This window comes from Sycon ciliatum, chromosome 10, assembly GCF_964019385.1.
Source record: "Sycon ciliatum chromosome 10, ocSycCili1.1, whole genome shotgun sequence".
Lineage (NCBI taxonomy): Eukaryota > Metazoa > Porifera > Calcarea > Leucosolenida > Sycettidae > Sycon > Sycon ciliatum.
Window position 1 is genome coordinate 22,773,928 of NC_088652.1, and position 21,401 is coordinate 22,795,328.

At 47.7% G+C, this 21,401-nt stretch overlaps 1 protein-coding gene across 1 annotated transcript; it reads left to right on the forward strand.

Annotated features, from left to right (window-relative positions):
• Positions 1-387: 387 nt before the first annotated feature.
• Positions 388-6,304, forward strand: LOC135825910 (uncharacterized). Its single transcript, XM_065338546.1, has 2 exons — positions 388-4,344; positions 5,041-6,304. The coding sequence occupies exons 1-2, from the start codon at positions 1,076-1,078 to the stop codon at positions 5,321-5,323; spliced, it is 3,552 nt and encodes a 1,183-aa protein (XP_065194618.1). The 5' UTR covers positions 388-1,075; the 3' UTR covers positions 5,324-6,304.
• The last annotated feature ends 15,097 nt before the right edge of the window (positions 6,305-21,401 follow it).

Consider the following 21,401-nt stretch of genomic DNA (forward strand, 5'->3'; position numbering starts at 1 on the left):
GACCATATCATCTCTCTGTAGGCGCTTTCTTCCTCACACTGGAACTGCAATCATTCCCAGCGTGTGACAATCAGTCTACGCGGAAATCTCAGACACAGAATAGTGATGTTACCATTGCTTTTCAGACAATCAGCCTATGCGGAAATCATAGAGAACAAAACAGTGGCGTCAACGTTATTTCCTACAAAGTCAAGACACCTGGTCCTGCATGACAATGTGTCTGTAACAGCTGTCTAGATTATTGGAGAAGCAGTGAACGCGACTCCGCGAGTGAAACAGAAGTCAACCGACTCTCAGAACAGACATACAGGGGAGTAGATCACAAAATATGAGCTACATATTTGCAAGGACGGTTGCTCGCAACCCTGCAGAACTCCATAAGAACAAACTCAATAGACCGATTCTGTTGCTTTCGTTGTTGTCTATTTGATTCGCACAAGACACGGATACTGGACCCAGTGTAAGAACTAGCCTTTGCAGGGACAGCCTGGCCTTCTGGCTTGTGGAGTGTCGCAGGCATGGAGCAGCTGGAAATACGTATCAGTCTATCAGTATTTATAGTGATATATGCATATCAACTCCAGTTCGTGGGGAAAGTAAGCGCCACCTCGGATGTAGTGGATTCTGCGATCCCTGAACCCTTGGAACTCCGCTACGCCGCTCCTCAAACTATCGACTTCCTCAATGACGTATTCAGCCATGGAGATCCGTTGAAAGGAAAATTCAGTCCCCGGAATACAGTATTTTACCGTGAATATTCAGGCACGACGGAAATGATTACTAATTTCTATTTGCGTCACGGTAATGGTACACCAGGATATAGATTTCCAACGTGCGCGATATCAGGCTCATCGTATTCCGTGCGACAAAGCGAGACTTGGAAAAGTTTCTATCACCGGAGAGTGACGTTCATCAACCCGCATGCAACTGTGTATGCCACAGATCAAGTCAGCCGGGTGTAGCATCCTCGCCAGATAGACGGGCCTTAATATTCTACGGCTTTGGCAACTGCTCTAACAAAATCGTGTACAATGGAGACGGGAAAGCATTGGCGGTCCAATCAACTGGAGGAGAGATGGTACCATGGGCCTTCTATCCTGCTCTTGTTACAGTTCCGATATCACCTTCGACGTTTACTCTCCTGTCGTATGGTGGATCACTGTGCAACGACCTCCGCAATCCTGTTTGCCTTTCGTTTTCGGGAGATATCTGGAAGCTCTCCTTCACCATACGGAACACATCAAACAGTACAGTTAATGCTGGTAGATGGTCCAGGGCAAAAGTTAGTTCACCCAACGGCCGAACCCCCATTCTCAGATCCAATCCAGCAATGTTTCTCATCGATAAACAATCACTGATTGTGCTCTTCGGTGGCGTAGCATTGCATGGGAATGAGACAAGCAAAGTGGATCAAGAACTGCATCTGTTGAGCGATTTACGGACTTACAACACAGCCACAAATGAATGGAAAGAGCTCCATCCCCAGGTTTTGCCTACAACTATATGTTCATTGACGGACGAAAACCTCCGAAATGTGTACAACAAACAACAAGCGGTGTATGTGAATGACTACCAGAGCATGATTATTACCAGTCTCGACAACATGCAAATGATTCGAATAACAGCCTGCTCGTTTGTGCTGGGTGACGTTAAGATACGCTGTACAGATTTGGGTGTCGACATGCCGCCTGTACAAGGAAAACCTGGCAGTGCGCCCTTTTACACAATGGCCGCTGGAAATTTCGAATTTTACCTGATGTTCTATAACATTGGATCTACGAATGACTTGCACATGTTTTCACTTCGTCAAACGGCAATATCAAGTATCGGTGAAAGAGAACTGAGCGTGCATCCAATATATCGTCAAGATCTCATGTGGCAATTTCCAGGATATCGTAACTGTTATTCCGCTGCGCCAGTCCAGATGACAATGGAGGGCAATAGCCATGTCATGATGTACATTTTCCTTGGTGGATGGTGTCCAGGCCACAGATCAAGCCCATCGATTACAAAATACCCGGATCTTTCCCCATTAGCGGTATGGTTTTTGATAGCTGGATCTTACCATTCCTATTCCCTTATCCCAACCGTGCAAATGCTGCAGTTTGAACCAGGTCCTCGCCTCCCAAGGCGTATGCGCCATTCCGTTACACGGGTGGAGAATACAGCGGTGCTATTTGGCGGACGTCAATACTATCAGCCATCCATATTTGAATACAGCAAAATAACTTGGTGTTTTCCTCTTAGCGCTAACCGCTTCCACTGGCAGGCCGCACGGCTCTCTAGCTCCCGGAGTGTCCCACATCCACGGAGTCACCATCTCTCCTGTTCCTATACCTATGCCAATGTATCCGGTGTTATTATTCTGGGAGGAGTTCACGGTGCGACAACCTTTCACGATTTATGGCTATTGAACCTAACAGATCCAATGACTTGCACTGGCAACTGGATGGAGCTGACGAGCAGAGTGGTCGGAGGAAGAATTCCCTTTCGTCGAGGTTACTCTATGACAAAATATGGACTGACGAAGGTCATACTTTTTGGAGGACGATCACCTGACGATATGAGTTCGAGAAGAAATGGCCTTGATGATTTCGTAAGAACATCATATCTTACTCTGCTGGATTTTGCCTCCCTAAACACGATAAGATTGAAAACGATCCCCTTACAAGAACCAGTCCCTTGTCGTCTAAGGCATAGCCTTTCAACATACACAGCCGACTCCTTTCTTCTTCTGGGAGGCTACTATTTCCGCTCTGAGGGGCACGGAGAGCTTGCACGGGCCAACATTTCCCAACTTTTAAGAATCAACCAGGATGATTCCGTCAGCGTGATTTCGTTTTTCAACTATACGTCTGTTGATCATAGTGTTGTGCAGGACTATATTTTCTCTGGATTTCAAAAATACGTGCACCCGCGTCTGCTAAACAATTTGGTATTTTTGCGTCTGAAGCGAGACGAATATGGTCACAAATATTGCCCCGTAGGTCACGGATGGACTGAATGGTCATGTAAACCATGTGCAGAAGGCAATTATTCTTCATCGATCCTTGAGCCCTGTAAGGCTTGCCCGAGTGGCTTGACGAGCACAGTTTTGGGTGCGACTCATTGCACCGCAATCGATCCTTGCACCGCAGATTACTGCCACGGAAAAGGCCATTGCTTTGTTGACCGGCAGAACAGGCCCTACTGCAAATGCAACTTCGGCTACCTCCCGGATGACAACTGCAAAACACCGACTGTCTACCTCTCTCAGATGGCCGCCTTTGTCTTTGCGTCAGTTCTGGCCCTGTTATTTGCCTTTCTCATCAAGTTTTTACGAAAGCGGAGGGCATTGCGCCGTACCGAGGAGCAACTACAGATCAAACACCGTGACTTACGAAGGTCGGAGAGAAAACTGAATGAGATTAACAGAGGAGCTCAGCTACGCTGGACAGATCTAACAATCCGCAAGCAGCTCCCCTCAGGTACCTGCAGTAAAGTTTACGTGGCTGATCTGAGTGACATGGAGGTCGTAGCTAAGAAACTACCCCGCCACTACAGCCCTGCGAGGTGCCGTACTTCATCCTATGATATCTTTCTACAAGAGGCTGAGATACTAAGATCTCTGCGCCATCCAAACATTGTCCTCTTCCTCGGAGCGGGCCTGGACACGGTAGACGAGTGCCCTTTCTTGGTAATGGAATATCTGCGTCGGGGATCGCTGTACGACAATCTTCACGACCCTACAGTTGTAATTGAGCAAGTTGATGAATTGAGATTCGGCCTGGATATCGCTCGTGGTATGCGATATCTGCACAGCTCCAGTCCTCCCCAGATTCACCGTGATCTAAAGAGTCCAAATCTACTGGTCAGTGACAAGTGGGTAGTGAAAATAGGAGACTTGGAGTTTGCCAGGTATCTTTCCCTTGTGCAAAGCGATAACCAGCCCCGATCACGCCTGCAGACATCCATCCGCCCTGATCCAGGCACCAACAAGCCAACATGTAGCGAAACTGTAAGGCCGACGAAGGAGCACAACAGCAAACCAGAAGCAGTCGCTTTGACTGCTGCCCCTCCCCGGCGTGGTAGTGCTTTTGGCTCGAACAACCGTAACAGTCTTACTGCTCCACTCCTACAAGACGAAGAAGGGTCTTCTCCTCAAGCTGAGACAGCAGCGTCAAACGCCAATGATCGCGGTTCAATGTCAGATGGAGATGAAAGCAGCAAGAGAGCCTCTCAGCCGTGCACGGCTTCACAGCTGCCAACGCGTGTCGGCATGACGTGTGGCGTTGGAACAGACAGATGGCGACCTCCGGAGACACTGAGCAAGAACAGCTACACAGAGAAGTCGGATGTGTACAGGTAAGCCACTGTAATCTGTGTGGTTCGGTTCGAGAAGCGCAATCAAGTTGATGTATTATTTTCAAACCAGTTCGCACCTATGCGATGTGTGTTCGGAACCTTTCTTGTTCACATCATGCCCTATCATTATGATATCATTGCTTGAGCATATATGGCCTCTAGTGAAGCTACCTGGGTTTGTGTTGGTCTATTACTTCAGCTGTTTGGCTTTTAACCACAGATACGTACTGAATTAGCTGTTCAAACAGCTCATTCACCACACATATTAGGTTTGATAAAAGAGATACAGTAGCATTAGAATTGGAAAGGGAGGACTAGAAGTGTGTCAGAACGTTCAACAATCGTCACAACAATGATTGATGTCACACCGACATTCAACGACAGGCTGATGTTTAACGGATAACATGTAAACTACTGGTCCTCTACTTTTAAGTTTAATCCTTGGCTCTCCTTCCGAGTCTAATACTTGATTGAAGTAGGTAGCATTATTGGTCTGTCTCTGCCTGTGTCTCTGTTTCTATATTAACATGCTGTACATGTACTGAAGTTTATGTGGAGATTTGGGTTAAAATGATGATCCTTGCCCTTAAATGTGACCGGTTCCAGGGTTCCCTTCCTTTTAGAATCTTACGACTGTTAGGTCAGGGACATTGCTTTCTCTAAAGCTACTCTTCATGGCCTTGGTGTGTTTTCTAGCTATGGTGTAGTACTCTGGGAGATCTGCACGCGCCAGCTTCCCTACGCACACTTGACCTGCTCGGAGCACATCCATCAAGAGATCCTGGATGGCAACACACCAGTCTTCCCACCAACGGCACACTACTATTACCGCCACCTGGCCGAAACGTGCATGAGCGACGCCCCACGTGACCGGCCATCGTTCACTCAGATCGTGCAGCAACTGGAGCGACTGCAGGTGGAATCAGCTGTGAACAGGCAGAAGCGCGTGGCGAGGAAAGCATTTCCTGCACACGATTGAAAACCGAGATCAACATACACTTGGTGTGGCTGTAGTCCTCATTGAAACGCCTAGGCTCTCGCGCAACAACCCTGCCATAATACGCTGTGCATGAGAATGTCGCAGGGGTGTCACCATCCGTGCATTGTACAGTCTATACCATCACTGTGCCTGTCCTGCAAGCAGATATATTGAGTTACAGTCGCAATACAATGTACTCTTCGTAGACCCTGCCAGTGCACAGGCCAAGCAAATCATCACCCACATAATAATTATCGTGCAGAAAAGGTAGAAGGCGGTGGTGAGGTCCGTGCCTGTAGTGTGTGCCCTTGTGACACGTCCAATACAACCTGACCATGCCATGACCTCTGCTTCTGTTATAAATTTCATTGCTACCAATTCACATTGAGACAAAAGACAACCCACTGCTCCTATGTATTACTTTCCTATATGCTCTTATCACAAAATGCATCAGATGTTCTGAAGTCATACCTGTAGCATTGTTTCACACGATTTTGGTTTCACTGCGCTAGCCTGAACATACACGTATCTCTGCCTCTCCATCACGTGACTGGTTGGAAAACTATTTTGTCTACACGTACAGTAGTTGTACGTGTTCGTCTCCTACTGGTATCCTTCTCGAAATTCATGGCCACACATTATATCTCAAATTTTTATTCAAAATACGTTTAGCTCTAAAAGTTGCTGCATTTAACATTATCCATTATTCCCTGTACTTACCCATGATGGGAAGGGAACGAAAACGTTCGGTTCCTAAATTGGTTTAACTTGACTGTGTGGAGTGCGTCGCTGTTGACACTTCTTTCGAAATTGGATGCGCCTCCAATTTTGTCCCAGAATGTTAAACTTCCTGCTTCGTGTCACCATCGTCAGCTTGCCTATGAAAAAAGATGATACGGTAGGCACAAAGGCGTTCGGTGGTGCATCATGATACCCTAGCTACTACCATCACCAATTGTGTGCTTTCCAATGTGAATAGCTTTCCAAACTTTGTACACTCCGCGAGAGCATACTATTGATCCAAGTTGATTTTTTTAAATATTCTTTATTCTATTCGTGTTCGATATTGAATTTTTTACGAACATTTTAGTCTATTTCTTATCTTCATTCGTGTTGGGTTTAACTATTCACTGTGAAAATCAACAAAATCATTGATCCAAGGTGTTGTACATCTTTCTGCGTTTACCATTGCCTCCGTGTCCGAGTATAATGTTTCATGCGCCTAATGAACCTAGGGACTCTGAGCCTAAGGCAGAGAGTGTGAGCATTCGCAATGTGAACGAATAAAGCCATGTCCTGGTCCTAGTTCATCAATTAAGATCGGCTGCACACACATGTAGTTAAGATGTGGATAAAATTTCGCTACAGGGCATAAAGAATGCTTTCTTGAACAGCGGCCGACGTTGTACACAAATTGCATCGACATTCTACGACCCCTCCTCTATCTCTTCAAACTATGAGTAATTATGAAGAGTCCACGAGGAGACAAAAGAATAAGATAATACTGCGCGCTCATTCCAAGTGACCATGCACCTACACGTACACACATCAACAAGGAACAAAATAGTAGGAATCTGTCAGAAATCTACAATGATGACCAGTGCCAGTGAACAAAAGGACACAACGATGCCAGGAAATGGTAGCATGGTATAAGGAAGAAATACGCACTGAAGAGGATGAATGCACGGTTTAGCTATAACAAAACTTGGCTGATGAAAATGCCTATTATTATCACTTTTTACATTATGCTTGTTCGCATTGACATCACCAAGCAAGCTTGGCTAGCCTTCGCATAAGCAAAATGAACAAAAGAAAAGAGGAACGAGCGAAGCAAATGCCTAAAAAGACTTACATGTATATCAATGGCACATCGATGTGCTTATGAAAGGGAGAGAGAGAGAGAGAGAGAGAGAGAGAGAGAGAGAGAGAGAGAGAGAGAGAGAGAGAGAGAGAGAGAGAGAGAGAGAGAGAGAGAGAGAGAGAGAGAGAGAGAGAGAGACAGGCAAAGACACACACATACACACAAACGCACATACACACACACACACACAGACCGACCATGTGATGTTGTACGGACGATCCATGTATGGCAAAGCATTAGCGACAAATTGGGCGAAAATGCGCCCGCTTGGGAAAGAGTGCAGCGCTTAAGAAAAGGATTGTGGTACGGTCAGCCATCTGAAGTACAATTTACTCGTGTGGGAGGGGTGGCTGAGCCAAAAATTTCGGAAATTCTACAGCCCAGATGAGTGTATTTTATTGATTCACGGTATGTCAGGGGCAAAGGTGGTATGGTCAATACCGCAGTGATCTTACTGTGTCCGACGCCCCTGAATAGTGATAGGAAAAGACCATAAAAACAGAACAAAGGTTTCACCAACATACTGGTTTACCGTTGGAGAGGCTGAGTGGATTTTCTATGCATCAACGTGGGCTCCTTGACGAATCTTCATCAGACGTACATGTATGTCCTGCGTTTTCGAGAGGTTCAAGTCAGGACGGAGCGTTGGATTGGCAAAGTGAAAGGGGTCTCCGATTGCAGAACCGTCAAAGCCGATCGTGGGCTGTGATTGCATGATCCTAGGTGCCAACACACGACGCAAATCGGCCATCATGGTGTGGTCGGCCGAGTAGGCCGAGTAGCCGGTGAGCATGTCTAATGCGATTGGCTCTTTCTTTTCCGCTCCGGCTGGTTCTTGTTTCTCCTTTTCGTTGGGTTCGGTCTTCTCCTCCACCTTCTCCGGCCACCACCATTTTTTGAACAGTTCCCACAGACCAGTCAACAGCAGAAGGTGTTCGGCTAATGGCTTGAAGCTGTTGAAATAAAACGACGATCCACTCTCCAAGGCAACTCGAGCAGAACTGCCAGAAAAATAGTCACCCGTTCCTCCGTCAAACGGCTCAGGAGGAGGAAACTGCCAGCTCGTGCCTCCGTCAAACGGCTCAGGAGCGGGACACTGCCATTTCGTGCATTCGTGAGTTTGCTGCCCGGCAGCCATTGCTCCACACGTCTCCTACTCGACACACAGTGCTCGGTCTAATACTCCGACGGCTTGGTCAAGCTAAAATGAGCACAATAAAACTGGTCACACTGCTTGGCAGCTTTGCAAACGATTCTCTCGATCGCCTTCGGAAGCCTACACGTACATTGTACATGGCATTGTCATTGTGTACGTGGTCTTGAGCTTGCTCAGTTCGCGCATGAGGGCCTTGGCTTGGGTGAACCGTGCCATTTCTTTCCCCTCGAGTCGTAGCCAGCACGGCATCACATGCATGTGATGCGAACTGCGGAGCGCATGTTTTCTCATCCCTTTCACTAGTTGTAGTGTCCCCATGCAGAGGGGTGAAACGGTCCCATGTTTTTCATGTTCGAATACCCTAACACAGGTCAGTGTCCCAGATATTTCGATGAAAGTAAAAGTTTCTGTGAAACCCTGTTACTAGTACAAAGTTCACCACGATACTGCTGAGCGCATGTTTTCTCATCCCTATTATGACATAATACATTGTAGCGTTCCAGATATTTCGATGAAAGTTTATGTCACGAACCGCGCTAGGCTCATGAGTCATGACGAGACTGCTGAGCGCATGTTTTCTCATCCCTATCATGTAGTGTTCCAGATATTTCGATGAAAGTTTCTATCATGAACCCCGGCTCATCACGAGACCTTCCCTACCTACATGATTGTACTACAGTCGACCTACCCTTATACATGTATCGGCTACAGTGATATTGGTACGAAAATATCAAAAGCAAAACGTATTTTATCCAGTACAAATATCACTATAACCAATATTATCGGATGTAATGATATATCGGATATTATGATGGCAACAAAGAATCAAAACATGCATAACACACTAATCACAATTATTATCGGCTATAGTGATAACTTTAAAATACATGTAGCAATAATATCAAAGGCCCTATTTTTTTTACTTTCTTCACGTGCTTACTTTTTATAGTGATACATGTACATGTACATAACATATTTGGAAATGCGGGCACTGTCAACTATGCAGCATGCTCATTTGTCAAAAACGCCATGCTGGCAGTATTTCCTTGCCTTTCATGTGTCGATCGAAAAAAAGATAAAAAATCGATCGTATTGCATTATAGTGATGCATCGGTTATAGTGATAAAATCACGGAAATCAAAAGGGTACGATAGCCGATACAGACTGTTCTTTCATCGAAATATCTGGGACAAGGGATGAGAACACATGCGCTCAGCAGGTGGCAGGTACTTTCCGCTGGAGCATGCTCACGGCCACCAGGCCAGGAAGAGTGTTTCCTTTTCTGTGGGACGCGATGTACATGACATTGTAATGTGTACCGCGCAATCTGAGAATTCCAGCTTGCCTGCGCAATCTGCAGATTGCGCAGGCAGTTCCCAGCAATCTGAGAATTTGCGCAACCTTAGCAGTCCCAAATACATGTATATTAATTGCGCAGACCAGGTACGGTACCGTGCTGAGCTTCTGCGAGACTTCTGGGAGCACACCAAAGTATGTGAGGTGCAAAATTCCAGTGTGTGGTTCGCGCAATCTGTGGATTTCTCTCAAAACCTGAGAGCGAATTCATGTGGGGCGCAATCTGCGGGGGCAATGTATTGATTTCGTTGAAAATCATGAAGAGCACAGCGAATCCATGTGGGGTCAATCTGTGGCCGGATTTCGCTGGCAAAGTACATGCAGGGGAGTAGGAATGCAGAAGACGGGGCTAGAGGAAAGGAGAGTTGGTTCCTAGTGGTAGGCCTTGACAGATTAAGGTGGCAGACTACCCAAAAATTTGCCGAAAAGTCGATTTTGTAAATTCATATCGAGTGCTACATCAGTTGAAACTTGAAAGAGCATGAATAGCTGCAAATTCTCTGAAAATGTTGTCCTGATCTGACCAGCCGTTCAAGAGTTATGGCCGAAAATGTGCCCTTGCAAGGAAAGATTTTTTTGTTGCACGCTGTCATTTGTTGGCAGCACTGTATTTGAATGTGAGCAGACCGTGCGCAACTTGTCGTATCATGGAAACACGCGAAAGTGTGCAGAATTTTGCTCCTGCAGCAGGACTTTTGCCAGCACCCTCGTGACGTTGCAGATATGTGGCTTGATTATTGTAGTTGACGTTGATTTAGTGACTTTGGCAAGTTTGAGTCGTGTCAAGAAGTCAGGTAGGATTCAGTACTAGGCAGTAGCGGAACATGAGTGGTAGTCTTTGCCGGTTTCTGAGGGCATCCTGGATTTGGTGTGCAGCGCTGTGGAAATGGCTTGCTGTGGACGTCCCAGCACTGGATGTTGTATCAAAGGTACGACCTCGTAGCACGTGCTAAACCTAAAAAAATTCAAAAATTGACTTGGGTCTGTGGGAGTCCGTGAGAGAACGCCCACTCGTTCCGTTGTGACAGATTGCAGGGCCGCGTTGAGGGGCCCTACCCCACCACCCATGGCTGCATCTGGACTTGTTTTAGGTTTGGGTCCCGCGCACGGACAGCATGGGCACGAAAATGTGAAAAAAATTGTAAATGCATTTGTTTGGCTCCTGAGTGGCTCGCACACCGTGGCACTATTCCGGAAATTTGAGTTTTTCTGGCCTGGAAAGCCTGTCAGTGAGGCACAAGAACTTGTAAATCATGTCCTGAGGGCCAGCATAGTGGCAGGAGTGTGTGGTCAAAATTTCACTCAAATCCATTGAGAAACACCAAAGTTACGGTCAATTGAATGCCATATGAAATTTATGTGTAGGCTGCCCCCTTAAGCTAGCATAATTTTTTGCATAACTCCTACCAAAATCGAATAATCGCATAATTCGAGGCAAATTGCATACGAATCGCATAAAATTGGAATAATCCGCCTGTTCGTATCAAATTCCATACAGTTGTACATGTTCTACAAGTACATGTAGATGCACCAGGAAATCGTAGGTTTACGACTCCCTTGAGAACATGTCCAGTCCACTACAATCAGTGACGGTCGTGGCTAGGTCGGACGGTGCGGTGACCCCGTTGAACTTTTGCTACTACAGTACAACGCCCTCTACAAAAAAATTCCCCTGTCATTATGCACAGAACCATTATACATTAGCAGCATATGTGAGCATAAAGCGGGATTCACAGAAGCTTTTTTGCGATGCGACACGCGATGCGACAGACGCGAAACCGGGAAAACCCCAAATCGCAGCCATGTCGCACCCCACGCAACTGCCGCAACTGGGCCATCGCAGGCCATCGCAGAAGTTGAGCTTGGCTCAACTTTTGCGATGCGATGCGATGCAACAAGCGATTTGGTGTACGATTTTGACCTTTTCTACAGCAAAGTTGTACAAAGGTGCAAGAGTTGCCTATAAATTTTTACAAGTTGTGTCAAACCGCGCGAATATCATGGTGACGTACCCAAATCAGCAAAACTTTGTCGCATCGCTGACTTCTTCTGTGAATGGTATTTCGCGAGTTCGCATCGCACGCATCCATCGCAGATCGCGTCGCATCGCGTGTCGCATCGCAAAAAAGCTTCTGTGAATCCCGCTTAATGCGGCATAATATTATAACTTTTAGCATAAAAATAGCATAATTCTGCAATTTTTTCAGCAATGCGAAAAGCATAATTTCACGAAAATATTAGCATAATCTATCAAGGCCTACCTAGTGGGGCTATCCCGTCGGAACCAGTCAAATGGTTTTTAAATGATGCTGGGATATTTTGGAAAGTCGAATACGATGGATAAGATAGCACATCATGATTCGTCGTCGTTCTAGGAGAAGTCTGGTCGAGGATAACATATAGAGAGCGACACTAGAAAGGGACTTGGGCATATGATAAAGAATCTTAAAGGAGGGAACGATTGTCAATTTCCAGTTTCTGCTGTTGGGCAATAGTTAGATTTGTCCAGGCAGTACAGCAGTAGTCAAAATGCGGCAAGATATATGCATTATAAAAAGAGCACGACAGCTGTCAGGAACATGGGCGCGGTGTGAGTATATTATACCTACGGCTTGACTTGTCTTCTTGCATACGTGGGCAACATGGTGAGTCCAGGAGAGATTGGTGTCAAACATGACACCAAGATGCCTGTGATGATCTACATATTCTACGGGAGTGGTGGAGAAATGGAATACTAGGGGAGGGAGAGGGTAGTAGAGAGTAGTAGACAGAGGGGGAATGATCATTACCTTGTTCTACCCGACGTTAGGTTTTAGCTTCCACATGCCATCCACGAGGTGATATAATCCATGATACCCGCTGGAGGTCCGATATAAGACGGGAAACAGAGGGACTACTGCGCAGCATACAAGTGTCGTCTGCAAACAGAGACACACCAGGGTTGAGGACAGGCAGGTCGTTGACGAAGGCCAGGAAAAGCAGTGGTCCTAGGGTGGACCCTTGCGGTACACCGGAGCAAATAGGGATAGAATCCTAGAGGACTTGACCAAGCTTGACTGATTGCGTCCTATTGTTGAGATAGGAGGTGAGCCACGACTGCAGGCGTCTGGTGACCCCATAAGCATGCAGCTTGGCTAGTAACGACCGATGCCAAACTGAGTCAAACGCTTTCGCCAGGTCGAAGAAACACAGGCCAAGGTAATGGCGGCGGTCCCGGAGGGTACACAGTCTCTGGACAAGGTTGGTTAGATGTAGAGAGGTAGAGTCACCATGGCGGAACCCAGATTGCATATGATGGAGCAGAGATGCCAGATGATGGTACAGCCGATCATAGACGATTCTCTCAAATATCTTGGAGCAGGAGTTCAGCAGAGAGATACGCGATAGTTACCCGGATCATGTCTGCTTCCCTTGTTCTTGTATATGGGCACAACCACAGCATATTTCCAGGCAGTAGGAAAAACGCCCCTGGACAGGGAATTATTGAAGATAAGAGAGAGGGGATGATACATCATCGACCCCAGCGACTGCGTGGATGGCTGCAGTTGCAGTGAGGGTGTGGCAGAGTACTCTACTACTCCCTGGTTGCAGTCCTAGTGCTGCATACTCTGTTGGACGCATTGCTTGGAGAGAGAAGGAGAGAGTTGGAGATCGTCCGCGATCGGGGCCAAGGAGTTGGGAGAGGGATTCCCTCACCAACTATCCACTCATAATGATGCAGTATCGTTTGCGAGATCTCCAGAACGTACAGTTCACTGGCAAAGAAGAACAATATGAAAACTGAATACCAAACGGCAACCAAACAACACCAGAACTCAGTGCAGAAGTAGCACACCAAACTCCAAAGCCATCGCCATGCAGATTCCGCCAAAGCGGATCCGTGAAACCGGAGGTTCCGCTCGCATATTTTTGGCGTAGCGAAATCCAAACTTTCCGCCAAAGCGTTACTTACGCCTCCGCCGTTGCCGAGGCAACACAATAGGCGCGGTGCAGCTAACGCCCAACGTGGATGAAACGGACAACAGCAGCGGCTAGAGTGTTCTCCTTCCTGGGTGAACACTGCTACAAGACATTATGCTTGATGATTCACCAAATACCATCGTTGGGGGCCAAGATTTCCGGCACCAGCGAGTTGTTCGTCCACCAACTAACTTTGAGTCTTTCTTCAACACTTCGTAGAGCTTGGACTTGTAAAATTAATTTTGCAAGTCTTCAATCTGACAATCATTTTTGCATGTACGCGCTATCCAGCCATGTGGCGTGAACAGATTGCTTGACGTGAAAGGTAGCGAGTAGAGTCGCGGAGTCGTACGCGCTCGCGGACGTGTCTGACACGTGCAACGAAAAGATTTTTTTGGCGGGTAGTCGGCAAAAATTAAGTGACGGTCCCTTTAGTCCTTCGCAAGCGTAAGTCACGCGTTGGCGGAACCGCCAAAAAAAGTGCATGTGTGACCGGCCGGACCGCGGCCTTAGTGAGTTTGCTCTGGAGCGACTGAATGTATCCTTTGTGAGCACGGCGAGAGAGGTGCTCGACCAAATTGCGTTGGGCCTTATACTCGCGAGCCAGGTTTTCTGCTGTGGGGAACTTCCTGTAGTGTAGATGCTATAGATATTCCGTTTATTGATGACTGCATTTAATACTGAGATCGTCAGCCAGCAGGGTGGGCGTACTGGCCTGTCGACACTACATGTACTATTCCCTATAACTGCCCGTACAGTAACACCACTTGAAGTACAGTCAAATTCGCTAATAACGACTGCGGATATAACGACAATTCGCGAATAACGACACAATTTCCATGCCCAGAGCAAAGTCACATCCAACTGTAATACATAATGAGACTTCGGGTATAACGACAATTCGCGAATAAGGACACTTTTCTGATGCCCCGCCGAGTGTCGTTATACGCGAAGCTGACTGTACATGTAAACCTTTTTTTTTTTTTTTTTTTTTTTTTTAATTTTTTTTTGAATTTTTCGAGTGCGGATGCAGTTTTAGGAGCTCCGCTCCTATCAGCCTTTCCGAGTCTGTAACTGTAACCTACAGGAGCTGTGACTTGTACTGCGGACTATGGCCACCAATGAGCATGTCGACCTGGCCCTTCTGACGTTCGACTGTCTACAAAACCTGGCCACCCGGACTGGCATCCCGAAAGCGGACTCCTTCTCACCTGGTGGGAGCGCTCCGGAAGGAGGGGATTGGGTCCCACCCCATCCTGGAAGGTATGACCGGTATAGGACATGTCACGACTGCTTTGGCCGCATTGTCCTCGACAATAATGGACCTGAATAAAGAAATAGTGGCAATTAGGGTGGGAAGAGATGATGAAATTGCTTCCTTGAAGCTTGAAATTCAACAGCTGAGGCGGGAAATGGCTGACCTGCGAGATACTAGCGTACACACACAGCACGCCATGCCACACCAGTACAGCGACGTAGTACAGTTGTGGCAAGTGAAATCCGACACTTGCCATAGGGGACAGCGCCTCAAATGGACATCAATGATGTAATGCACTGCACCTAATTTGTACTATAGAGCCGTATGCATCCCAAACAGGTCGAAAGGTCACAGCTTAGATACACACAGTTCACAAACATGGTACACATAAGGAGTATTGGTATCCAATTCCCATTCATTTTTGCCAGCACCTTTTGAACCTTGACTGTGATGATATGAGTACGAATTCTGTCATCAGACAGATAAAGTTGTATGCAGCACATGTACTGTACGTACGGTATGCAGGGCTAGCCGGCTGCAGAGGCTGCAGGATGCATGGTGCAGTCCCTTATGCCAAGTGTCGGATTTCACTTGCCACAACTGTACTAGGAACCGCCACACAAACTGCAAGTGCACGTGCGAGGCTCAGCACCACAACGGGCAGGTCTGTACAAACGTACGGTACACACGCCGGCAGTGGCAGCCTGCCAGGAGAAACGCGTGTGCCACAACCCAACACTACTACAAGTCGTAGTTCCAGCCCCGCAGCAGGCGTGCATGCATCCCGTAGGTCCAGCACTACTCCAAGTCGTAGCTCCAGCCCCGCAGCAGGCCTGGATGCATCCCGTAGGTCCACCGATACTGAACAACAAGTACATGAATGGCAGGAACACCAGGGCAGACGCACTCGAGCCGCCCCGAGACAAAGGCACGCGGCAGATACTAGTAGTCAGTCCCAGCTAGCTCAAAGCATAACAAGGCGGGTGGAAACATCCCGCTACACCAAGCCGGCTCGTGATAGCGAGCCGGCAGTAGACCTCACGGCATCACCCCGGGCCAAACGCAAAGTGTTTTACGTTGGCAACGTGCAGCCACACTGCTCCGCATCATCAATTGCTGAATGGTGCTCTGCCCGAGGAGTGCAGATTCAGGAAGGTGTCATATTTGCATCCAAGCACTTCAGAACTGCCTACGCACGGGTGACCGTCGAGGCAGCTGATGAGAACACAGTTGGTGACAAAGGGTTCTGGCCGGATGCTCTTTCGCACACGGTTAGGCCCTGGCGTTTTGCCGCGGACAGTTTTGACACCAGCAATGCCAACCAGGCAAACAACGTCCTCTCCTCAGGCTCAGCATGGTGGCGCGACCACAGCTGAATCCACTGGCTCGGCCCTACTTCCCCCCTTGCCAGGGTAAACTGACCTTGCTTTCCGTAAATTGCCGCTCAATCGTTAACAAATCTGCCGAACTGTCTGTCATTGCTGATTTCAACAAACCTGATGTCATCTGTCTAAATGAAACATGGCTAAATCCAAGCATAGCGCTCACCATCTCCGGTTATACCACGTTTCGTCGCGACCGACCACCTCATGATAACAAATCCGGTACGGCAACCAGAGGATATGGTGGAGTTGCGATTCTTGTCCGGCAAAATCGCTTCGGAAGAGTCCAAGTTCGCGACGACCTTGCTCGTCCGACCTGTGAATCCGTATGGGTTGAGCTTCACCCAATCTTAGGCTCCCCGACACCCATCCTCGTCTGCTGTACCTACCGTCCGCCCTCAGTCAAAACCACGGAAATAGACCACTTCTGTGATATGCTAGCTAGTGCTTTGGTAACCGTTCCCATGTCATCGTACCATGTCATAATGGCTGGGGACTTCAACAGTAAGCACAAACGGTGGTGCCCATCGGATTTAACGTGTCCTGCTGGGGCGGCACTTTTTCGCACCCTTACCTGCTTCGGTTTGGATCAGCTGGTGCAGAGTCCAACGCACACAACATCTTCCGGAACACAGTCATGTCTAGACCTTGTCTTCACGAACCAACCCCTGCTGGCGACGGACGTTCACACAGCTTGCGCTCTTGGCTCCTCGGACCATCTCATGGTTTCATGCCAGTTCGCCGTCTCATTGCCCTCGGATCCAGACCTGCCACTTCCTCCTCGCAAACCGTTCCCATATCGCTTCCGTCGAGTTCCCTCTCAGTGCTGGGACTCTATGAACGCTGATTTCTCCTGCCACGACTGGTCGTTTCTGCAACCAGAAGGCTCTCCAACTGTTGACGCCGCGGTAGATCACTTTGCAGCCGTCCTTGAACGAGGGTTCCAACAGCACCTCTCCAACTTTGCTATCGGCTACAACAACCGGAAACATTCCAACCCAACATCCTCGACATCTAGTCCCCCATGGGTGACACGGTCCCTCGTATCTGAAGTGAAGCGCAAGCGTGATCTTTTCAGCATCTACAAGAAATTCCCAACGCCGGTTAACCGGGAGGCTTACCGAGTTCAACGCAACTTCGTCAAGCACCTTTCTCGTACCTCACACCGCTCCTTTCTAAACTCTCTTTCTGCAACACTCTCCTCCCCCGATCGCCCATCACTCCACCAATTCATTCGCAACCAGTGCCGCGGGACCTCCCGCGCGCCAATCCAGTACCTGACGGACTCCCATGGCAACCGCCAGCACGATGTGAAGGCGATTGCAGACACACTGAACAAGCAGTTTGTTTCATCCGGCATTCCGGAAGATCCGAATTGGGTCATTCCATCGCTGTCCCCAGCCCCTGAACTTAGCGCACCACTCACACGCGTCGTTACCACGACTGCTACCGTCTGTAAGCACCTCAAACTCCTGAAGAATTGTAAGTCCCCTGGCGAAGATGGCATACCCAATGAGGTTCTCAAATGGCTTGCGCCATCTCTGTCCTATCCCTTGTGCCTGCTCTTTAACATGTCATATCGTACAGGAGTATTTCCGTCCGTCTGGAAATCTGCTGTTATCGTCCCGATCTATAAGAAAGGCCAACGCTCTCAGGCTGGCAACTACAGACCAATCTCTCTCCTTCCCGCTGTGTCCAAGGTCTGTGAACGTATTTTCTTTGAGTCTCTGTACTGCCACGTCACCCCAGCGCTTTCACCATCTCAATCCGGTTTCTGCCGTGGAGACTCCACAACTTTCCAACTAACACGTCTAGTACAAGACATCTACACCCAGCGGAACCTCAGGCGGCATGTTGGCATCGTGTTCTTTGACCTAGCGAAAGCTTTCGACACCGTCTGGCATCGTGGTCTGCTTGCAAAGCTAGAGTCCGTCTTCTTGGTACACGGTCCAGCCCTGCAATGGCTCTCATCCTATCTTTCCTGCCGCCACCAGACTGTCAGAGTATCTACCTCCCTATCAGACCCATTACTAGTCGTGTCTGGGGTACCCCAGGGGTCCATACTTGGGCCGCTCCTATTTCTACTGTACGTTAATGACTTGCCAGCCCTTGTACCAAATGTAAGTCTTTTTGCTGACGACACTGCTCTGATGTGCTCCGACAGCTCGGCAGACAACCTCACGGCCTCCATGCAGTCCGGGGTCAACGCTACAGTAACATGGATGGAAACCTGGAAACTGAAGCCTAACCTCGCCAAAACCGAGGCCATGTTCTTCTCTCCCTCGCCCCCCACTCAACTTCTGTATTTTCCTGGTCTAAATAGTACACCTATTAAAGTTGTTAACGAGCACAAGCACCTGGGCGTTATTCTCGACCGCCAACTCTCCTGGTCTCCACAAGTCCAGTCTGTGTGCAAGCGTGCGAGTGCGTCCTTAGGTATGCTACAACCCCACTGCCAACACTTGAATGATAACTGCAGAAAATTGTTCTTTAAGTCGTACATTTTGCCTATATTTGACTATTGCGATATAGCTTGGTGCGGGTTGTCTCAGACTTTACTCCACAGACTGGAGGTACATCAACGCTTGCTTCTGAAAATTCTGTTTCGAAAAGACCAAACATTTGCCTCCCTTTGTCTTTATAAACTTGCTTCCACGCACCCTCTTCTTGCCCGACATCAGCAGCATCTTTGTATCCTTGTGCAAAAAATCTTCCTAGCCCAAGTCCCGAAACATATTGCCAAGTACAACTGGTTTGTTACCACTAGACCAACACGCAATGCCTTATCACTGCCCCGAGCTAGTTCCTCTCTGTTTTTGAAATCCCCTTTCTTCTCAGCATACTCCCTTTGGTCTAACCTGCCTACTAGCATTAAGACATGCCAGGATATCAGGAAATTCACAGTCCAGCTTTCCACACTGTCTCATCCGAAGTGATCCCATGTATTATTAATGTGCCTCCCTTTCTTTTTCTCTCCCTATCTCCTTTCCCTCTCTGACAGCATCTTTCTTTTTTTCCCTTTTAGCTTGCCGTGGTTGGCTATCACCTGACCTCTCATGTTTATTGGCAGTCTTCGGACGGGCCAGGAGATGTTGAATAAATAAATAAATAAATAAATAAATAAAACCTGGCTGAACGTAAGTTAAGAAGACTTTTGAAACGCTGATATATCAGAATAACATGCATGGAATGAACAGTTCGAAAGCCATTGGGCATACACTCATATTCATACTCCTGCCCATTGCTGAAGCGATGATAGCGATCAAGCTATGTCAGACATGGCAACGAACGTGTTACTTGTGCTGGGATTACACCATTCAACAGCTTGCAAAGCTGACGGACACACACACACACAGACACACACACACATGCACACACACACACACACACACACACACACACACACACACATACACACACACACACACACACACACACACACACACACACATGGCTCTTTCACAGACAGCACTTGACCATGTACATGTACTTGAGCGCAATGCTCGTGATGCTATCCATAAAAGAACGGAATATACATCACTATGCGCTGGCATAGTTTCACTGACTTGCTGTGTCCTGCACACATGGGTGCTTTTACATGTACCTGTAACTCAGGCGATTAAAAAAACAACAACACTAAGTACACGTCTTACTACTCGTCAGAAGGGGAGAAGACGACAGAGTATACAATAACAAACAGCAGGGAGAGTAGGGGCTGCAAAGCAAGCCTGATGACTGATGTTCATAATGTCTGCCCTAGGCTAAAAATACTTGAAGGATGACGCACAGGTTTGCGTCACAATAGAGAGGTTTCGCTTCACGTTGTTCTGCACTACACCGTGAAATTTCACGTCGGTGTGGCAAATTTTGGCGTCGAAACTCCCGTTCGGGACGTGAGCTGAGGTCAACTCACGTTCGACGTGAACGCGAGTTTTTGCAAATTTAGCCTTGCTATCAGGTTGGGATTATTGACTCGATTTGTCGATTTTGCCTAAACTAGCTATAAATAATATTTGTGCGACTTTGGCCTCACCAAATATCACTTTTTTCACTTTTTGAAGTTTTCGCTCCCAGTTTTCGCTCCTGTCGTCAGCGACACGACGTGATTCACAAGCAACGTGAAACGAAAGCTCTTTCTGAGCTCGCGTCGACGCAAAAAATTGACGTTCACGTCAGAGCACAAATCACGCGGGTCGAAACCTCTCTAATTAGCACTTTTCCAGTCAAGAACTTGAACAAGTAGTATGCATAATGTCACGGTCCGACATGTCGCTGTCAAGGTGGAATGCATGCCTCAGCTGCATCCGTAAAACTCTGCTAGATGTACGGACTTTCGAAAGAGCGCTTTAATAGATACCCGTAGTACAGGACTCCGGATACTGCCATTACTGGTAGTCAAGAAGGAGGATCTACAGAGACTGTGAACTGCAGTGCACGGCGCGGGTGTAGATTTACCATGCACGTGACTGTACTGTCTGTGCTGCTCATTGAAATCCGATCGCGTGTGTCAAGAACGCGTTCAGTTAGCACGGCCGGCCCTGGCCTATGTAGACCTGTAGGCTGTAGCTGTGAACTGACTGTCAGTGGACCGCGAAGTGGCGGATTTCGCTGATTCGCACCGACCGTACTTCATTCTGACCGTACTTGGCGAATTAATTATTTCGTGCAATGAACAATTACATGATGAACATGTCAACTCTAACTTTTGTGGTTGGCCTGTGTGTAGACTCAACCGTCAACGTAGGAGTAGACAGACCATGTAAACCAGTAGTAGATGTACTTGCGAGTGCATTTGAATGTCTCTTGGGTCTTTGGGATCGTGCCACATGGTGCGGCGCTGTTTGGGGCTTGTTGATAAGCAAGTAATATTTGCAGTCCGGCGTAGACAGTTGTAGTACCATGACAGGCGAAGTCGAGTAGGCCATTCATAGGCTAGGCATAGGATCTAGAAGGAAGACGTGAAAATGGTGTTGATTTCCTGTTTCTCATTTTTTTGCAACTGTACGATGTATTACGAACATGCACTGCCGAAGCATGCTTGCCTGTCTCTGTCTACACTCAGCTCGTCGAAGTACATGTACCACACTCCACAGCCGCACAGGTAC

Excerpts from the sequence above, each read along its gene's own strand:
- LOC135825910 (XM_065338546.1), top strand. The coding sequence starts at position 1,076 with ATGGTACCATGGGCCTTCTATCCTGCTCTTGTTACAGTTCCGATATCA. Across the intron at positions 4,345-5,040 it reads GAGAAGTCGGATGTGTACAG|CTATGGTGTAGTACTCTGGG; the intron begins GTAAGCCACTGT and ends TGTGTTTTCTAG.